The sequence below is a fragment of the Gossypium arboreum genome, unplaced genomic scaffold, assembly GCF_025698485.1.
Source record: "Gossypium arboreum isolate Shixiya-1 unplaced genomic scaffold, ASM2569848v2 Contig00207, whole genome shotgun sequence".
Lineage (NCBI taxonomy): Eukaryota > Viridiplantae > Streptophyta > Magnoliopsida > Malvales > Malvaceae > Gossypium > Gossypium arboreum.
This window is the reverse complement of record NW_026440324.1, coordinates 67,767-75,483: the sequence shown is the minus strand read 5'-3', so window position 1 is coordinate 75,483 and position 7,717 is coordinate 67,767. Positions and strand designations below refer to the sequence as shown.

The following is a 7,717-nucleotide window of genomic DNA, read 5'->3' as shown; positions in this document are numbered from 1 at the left end:
TTCGGTTAGAGGCAACCATATTGAAGCCTTATCTTGGCTTAGATTGTTGACCAAATGGGTAATAAGTGAGGATGGTTGCCAAATATACAAACATACATATGCATGTGTAATTGAATTATGAATGTTTAGCAAGAGGGTTAAACTAGTTGATTTATTGATTAAGCTCAAGGAGTTAAAGAAGGAGAATCAAGCAAGGAAAGAGGAAGGTCATCGAGTAGCCGACTTGGACTATTTTACCCAACACAAGGTAAGTCATTAAGCATATATTTGATATTGCTTAAATGATTGTAATATCTATGCAATTGTGTTTAATGAGATGAAATATATACAAATGTATGTGTATGAAAAGATGATATTGTTGAACGAAAAGAGATAGTGAAATGTGTAGGAAGTTTGCTTCGCACTAAGTGTGCGAGAAATAGATGTGTACGGGACTAGATTGGCACCGAGTGTGCGAGCTTGTAATGTATGGCACTAAGTGTGCGAGTTTGGACTATATGGCACTATGTGTGCGGGCTTGAATCACATGGCACTAAGTGCGTGATTGAGTATTAAGCACTATGTGTAAACTCTACACATATCTCCGATTGAACATTTATATGGAGGCGTGACTTCATCGAGATGAGTATGGACAGCGGAAAGAGTAAGTACCTTGAGTTCATGGCTAATAGATGCTATGTTCATGCTCGGGTGGAGTTGGTAAGATTTAAATCTATGTGATGATTTCAATTGCATTCCGTAAATAAGGTATCGTGGAATAGATGAAAATTCATTTGATTGCATGATTGTTATGGAAATGAAATGATGTATGGAAATTACTTCAAATATCCTATTGAGCAAGATATGAAATGTAAATGTATGACTTGGTATGAGATTGATCCGAAAGATCTAAGGAATAATGGTATAGTTCGGTATGGTCGGAACACTTGGCCTTGTTTCATTATTTCATTTTATGATAATTGTATTAATGGATGGATGTGGAATGCTTATGACTTCATCGAAGTTATAAACTCACTCGTGTTTTCTTGTCACCCATTTTAGGTTTCTTGGACTCGTCTCCTTTTGGGTGTTCAGAATCACAACGGTCATCACACCGTGAGCAATTTTGGTATTGTCTTCTTAGTCAACTTAGGAGAACATTTGGCATGTATGGGCTATTTTGTTTTGTTAAATTTTGGGTTGTAAACTTTAAGCCATGTGAAAATGGCCTATGTGTCGCTTTGAGTGGATGCTAGAATCTATAGCCACGAGTCTTAGAAACCTTAATTTTGATAAGGTGGCCATAATTTGTGTCACGATGATGGATGATTAGTAAGGCTAAGGAAGGATTCATGAAATTGGCATAGTTCATCGCAGAATCGCTATGGATGGCAGCAGTGATATGAGATCGAAAAATCACTAAAAATAGTAAAAGTGGAATTAATAGCTAAAAAAATTACGCACTCGAAGCTTGATGGGTCTATTTTCATATGGATGAAACGAAACGACCATATGAGCTGTATTTTAAGAGATATCCAAGATTTCGTGAGACAGGGCCAGAACGGTTTCTGGATTCCCTGTTCCGACTTTGAAAATTTATTATAAATTAACCAGAGATAATTAGGAGTCATACCACATATGTATAAATTCCTATTTGAGTCTAGTTTCTATAGAAACAAACAGAATCAGTATTGAATCCCTACACAGGAGTTATTCCAGTTGTAATGCACGAAGGTCAGTGTAGTCGACCCCTGTAACATGGGAGACTTTAACTAATAAACTGTACTAATTGGCTTGACCAAAAATTCTAGAAAAAAATCTGTAGATGGACATATGAGTCTAGTTTCAAGGAAAAATTATGAAACTGATTTTCGAGTTGTAAAACTCAAGTTATGATTTTTGAAGCGACTAGTACACAGATTGGCAAATTTGTCCGAAAATTCTCAATAAGTGGTTTGAAGTCATTAACACCTCGTGTTTGACTCCACGACGGCCTCGTGTTCGGGTGTTACAGGACTACTCCAGCCTATCATCGTACCTGAATGGAAATGGGATCGGATTACTATGGATTTTGTATCGATTGCCGTTAACTCTAGGGAAGAAAAATGCCATCCGGTAATAGTTGATGATCGACTAAATCGGCTCATTTTATTCCTAAGACGCACGATTATTCTCTAAATAAGTTGGCTGAATTGTATATCGCTGAGATTGTTAGACTTCACGGAATACCTTTGTCAATCATTTCGGATAGAGATCCAAGATTTACTTCCGATTTTGAAAAAGTTGCAAGAGGCATTAGGTACGGTTAAATTTTAGCACCGCTTTCATCCACAAACCGATGGACAATCGAGAGAGTAATTCGATTCTTGAAGATATGCTCGATGTTGTGTATTGGAATTTCAAGGTAGTTGGGAAAGGTACTTACCATTAGTAGAATTTGCTTATAATAATAGTTATCGACGAGTTTGAAGATGGCACCTTATGAAGCATTGTATGGTCGAAAATGCCTGGACGCCATTATATTGGACTGAACTCAAGGAAAATCAGATTTATGGAGTTGATCTAATAAAAGAAACCAAGAAAAGTGAAAGTGATTCGAGATTGTTTGAAAGTTGCTTCGGATAGACAGAAATCTTATGCGGATTTGAAACGAAGGAAATCGAGTTTCAAGTTGGTGATAAGGTATTTTTGAAAGTGTCTCCATGGAAGAAAGTTCTTAGATTTGGACGGAAGGGCAAGTTAAGTCCGCTTTTATTGGACCGTATGAAATAATTGAAAAGTTGGACCAAGAGCTTATCGGTTAGCACCGCCATCCTAATTACGAAGATGCATGATGTGTTCCACGATCTATGCTACATTGGTATTGTTCGATCCTCACATATAATTTCTCCGATGAAATTGAGCTACTAACGGATATGACTTACGAAGAAGAACTGATTAAGATTTTGGCTCGAGAGGTCAAGCAACTAAGAAATAAAAGTGTCGCCTCGTGAAAGTATTGTGGAAAAGCATGGGGTAGAAGAGACTACATGGGAACTTGAGGAAACTATGAGAAACCAATACCCACACTGTTTACAAGAAGATTTTCGAGGACGAAAATTCTTAAAGGGGGAGAGTTGTAATATCCTGAATTAGGGCCTAATCAGAATAGTGGTTTCGTAACCACAAATCCGAGATAGAAATAATTATTTTATAATTATTTTGAGGTTTATGATATGATTGCATGATTGTGTGAAAATTTCGTGATGAAATCCTATGCCTAAAATGCTTAAATTGAAATTTGGGACTAAATCGAATGATTTGCAAAACTTGCATTCTAGAAGTTTTTAGTATGAAATTGCTTTGAAATATTAATGAGGAGGTCTTAAATAGCAACTTGACCAATTTCTAAGTCTATGGACAAAAAAAATTGGACATGGATGGAATTTTTGGAAAGTTTAGTAGTAAGGGCATTTTGGTCATTTGTATATTTGATGTGATTCGGCCCGGGTAGATGAGTCGAATTCATGTAGTTGCCTGATCGTAGTTCGAGAGATTCGTTCGTGCTCAATTTTAGTAATAAAAGTAAAATAATGGATTAGAATAAGCGAAAGGTTTCAAGAAGGGTAAGTTTAGTAATAGGTTCTTATGTGTACCAAAGATGGGTGATGGATAAATGAGTCGTTTGGTTACAAGAAGGAAAAGTTGAAAGATGGGGAATGGAAAAACAAACTCAACGTCAGAATGATTCAACACTAAGAAGTGTCACCCGGTTCCTATATTGTTAAGGTGAAAAGATGGATAGATGGATAGGTGAATGCCACACCAAGATTGGTGATAAGTTCAAACAAGACGATTGACGCCACTAGCACAAGCGGATAAGTCTTTCAAACTTGTACGAGATATGAGAGGAAGCAACCTCACAAGAACAAATGTTCATTAACAATTTTGGTAAAAGTCCCTTTACAATGAAATGTGCAAACTATTTATAGGCTAACAAGTAGTAGCCGAATGGACAAACTAATAGCTTTAAAGACTAAATAAATTCAGCTATGAATGCACTAGAATAATCTAGAACAAGTCTTTAATTAGCTAGGACTAAATTCGGCTGATGGGAACTCCATTGGACAGCTTCATGTGTAAGCAAACCATCTTGGATGAATGTGATGTCTTGGGAACTCAATAGCTTGCCTAAATTCGGCCATGGGATGAATGAATCATTCAAAAAGTGTCTCTTGGCCGAATAGACACCTAGGGAAGTCAATTGGACAGCAAACAATTCATGTATTTTACCCACATACATTCGGCCATGCATGAACTAGAAGGGAGCTTGAATCTGGCCGTACATGAACATGCAATAAATGTCTTCATTCATGCATGTGTGCCGTCCAAAGTGAATGTATCTTCTTAATCCACATGCATGTAATTAACCTCCCATGTATATGAACTTAATTCCTCCAAGCATTGAACCAAGCCGCATGAATCTTCCCATTCATTGAACTTTCCTTTCATGCATCTCTTCATGAATGTACCTTCCACATTCGGCTAACCTACATGAATTAACACACAATTAATTAAAATATAACTATTCATAAAAATCATAATTAATAATTAAACAATTTAATGAAATTAACTAAATTCAAACATAATAATTATAAGTCAACTTATGAAGTAAATTCTACTAGCTCAAAAATAGTCAAAACACTTAATGAGTTGAAATTGAGCTAGGGTTTCGCATGAGCTGTAGCAAACTTAATTATAAACTAAATTAAGACTTAGTTTATTGAAAGGAAGAAAGAAGGAGCTGAAAGTAAGCTCGGTTGAGCTGAAACGAGCTCAAATGAGCTGAGTTGAGCTGGACGGAGCTCGAGGAGCTAGAAATGAGCTAGGATCAGCTTGTCAACAATGCACCTGTCCTTTGGATAGTTGCTTCAAGCTGATTTTGTGAGCATTGGCCCTTGTTTCAAACCAAGTTTTGCATTAGAAGCTAAAATAGCTTCTAGGAAATGTTTAGCATGAGCTTGAGCTATAGGTCCTTTAGGTAGCTCGCTTAGATCTTGGTTTGCACTCAAGATGCCCCAGTGCTCACATCAATATTAAATGAAATAAAATGGGAAAAATAACACAAAATGGTCATCTTCTCCATATGTTGCTGTCGAATTTTACCTCTCTCCATAGCTAGGGTTTCTTCAACTTTCAAGCTTCATAGTAAGTGAATTTAAGCCTCGTTTTTAATAATTTTTATGTTTTTGAAATCCCGGTAGCTCGATTTAGCTTATGTTAGCAATAATTCAACCTAGGGTTCATATTTGGAAAAATACACATAGGTGAAATTTGTGTATTTTGGTGTTTTATGATAGAATATGAGGTTTTAAATTATGTTAGACAACTTGTGCTACTCAGCTTTAAGTGAAAACGAGTAAAAGGGCTTAATCAGAAAAATACCTAATAGTCATAGGTACATGTTAGAGTGTGAATTGGATGTTTCCATAGAAGGGAAAATGATCACCATGTCATAAAACATAAGAAAATAGGATGAAGTTTAATTTATGAGCCTTGGGGAAAAAGTGCAAAATATGTGAAAGTTTAGGGCAAAATGGTAATTTTTCCAAAGTCATATTAAAAGCTGTTTTGATGAATGTATGTATTAAATAAGATTAATTTGGCATTATAGATCAAGAGAAAGAGATTCAAGTCATGATCGAGGGAAAACAAAGTTTACGAGGAATAGGCTCGATTGCTAATATTTTGTATCGAGGTAAGTTCATATGTAAATGTAGTAACATAATTGTCATTTTAAGTAATTTAATGTTATTTATATGATATGATGATTAATATCATGAGTAATATGCAAATTGTGTGTGCTACTTGTTAAATATGAATTGCTTAAATAAATGAACTAACACTTATGCACCATTTATTCCAAAGAACTAGTTTAATTAAGAGAAGCATTATTAAATGAACTTTAACTCATGCATCAATAAATTATCCTAGTAACTAGATTATTTAAAGAAGCAACTATTAAATCAAGTTCATAAAAACTCAATTTAATTAAACTAAAATGAGTTGAATTAATAACCAGTAACTCATTTATTAAACTAAGATGCTTAAATGCAAGGATTAAAATGCAACTAAATACAAAGCTGAAAAATAAAAAAAGTTCAATTTAATTGGAACAGGTTCAAAGAGCTGGAATTGAGCTAAAATCGGCTTGCAATTTGTTGTAAGGAAACTTTTTTGAACTGGTCCCAACTTGTTCTATTTCTCCAACCAAAGCCTCGCCCCACAATTGGTTAACTAAGGCCAAAATGGCCTCTTTGAATTGCTTAGCTCGAGCTCACATAATTGGTCCTTGGGGTAGCACCGTTGAATCCTTGTTGGAACTTGGTGCACTCTGGGACTTGATCGTATCAGTTGCTAGTTCTGTGATGGTTGAAAAGTTAGGTTTGAAGACGACAAAACATCCCAATCCTTACAAATTACAGTGGCTGAATGACAGTGGAGAAATTAAAGTGACTAAGCAAGTTTTAGTGTCGTTTGCCATTGGAAAATACAAGGATGAAGTACTCTACGATGTTGTTTTGATGGTTGCAAGCCATTTGCTATTGGGTCATCCATGGCAATTTGACAAGAAGACGACGATGATGGATTTACTTAACGATATTCTTTTATGCATGCAGAAAGCAGATCACCTTAGCACCTTTGACCCCGAGTCAAGTGCAAGAAGACCAAGTAAAGTTGAGAAAGAATATCGAGGAAGTTTGTCGAAAAAGAAGATGAATGTGTATGCAAGCAAGAAGGAAATCAGAAATGTCTTTCCTCTCAAAGAATATATGCTTATTTTGTTGTTTAAAGATCATTATTTATTGTCTGAGATTCCTAGTGATTTGCCTGCTTCTATTTCATCTCTTTTGCAGGAATTTGAAGATGTGTTTCCAGATGAAACACCTAAAGGCTTATCCCTTCTTCGTGGCATTGAGCACCAGATTGACTTTATTCCAGTTGCCATGATTCTGAATAGACCAACATATAGAAGTAACCCCGAAGAGATGAAGGAACTTCAACGACAAATTTCTGAGTTGTTGGACAAGGGTTACATTTGAGAGAGTCTGAGTCCATGTGCTATGCCAGTGTTGTTGGTACCGAAAAAGATGGAACGTGGAGGATGTGTGTTGATTGTCAAGAAGTGAATTAGATTACAATCAAGTATCGACACCCCATCCCTCGACTCGATGACATGCTGGATGAGTTATGCGGAGCAACTATCTTCTCCAAAATTGATCTAAAGAGTGGATATCATCAGATTCGCATGAGAGAAGGCGATGAGTGGAAGACAGCCTTCAAGACAAAGCTAGGTTTGTACGAATTGTTGGTGATGCCTTTTGGTTTAACTAATGCACTTAGTACTTTTATGCTTTTGATGAATCATGTTCTGCGATCTTTTATTGGAAAGTTTTGTGTTGTATACTTTGATGACATTTTGATTTATAGCAAGACTTTGCAGGATCATGTAGAACATTTGAGAGCTATTCTGCATACTTTGCGAGAAGAAAAGTTGTTTGGAAACATGGAGAAATGTGTGTTTTGTATTGACAAACTTACATTTCTTGGTTATATTGTTAGTTCACGTGGTGTTGAAGTCGACCCTAAGAAGGTTAAGGTGATCCAAGAATGGTCACGACCGACATCGATTAGTTAGGTTAGATCATTTCATGGTTTAGCTAGTTTCTACCATTAGTTTGTTCCCCATTTTAGTTCT

General features: G+C 36.0%; 1 protein-coding gene across 1 annotated transcript; it reads left to right on the top strand.

Moving 5' to 3' along the window:
* The first annotated feature begins 6,266 nt into the window (after positions 1–6,266).
* On the top strand, positions 6,267–7,061 carry LOC128288345 (uncharacterized). Its single transcript, XM_053024847.1, has one exon. The coding sequence runs from the start codon at positions 6,267–6,269 to the stop codon at positions 7,059–7,061; it is 795 nt and encodes a 264-aa protein (XP_052880807.1).
* The last annotated feature ends 656 nt before the right edge of the window (positions 7,062–7,717 follow it).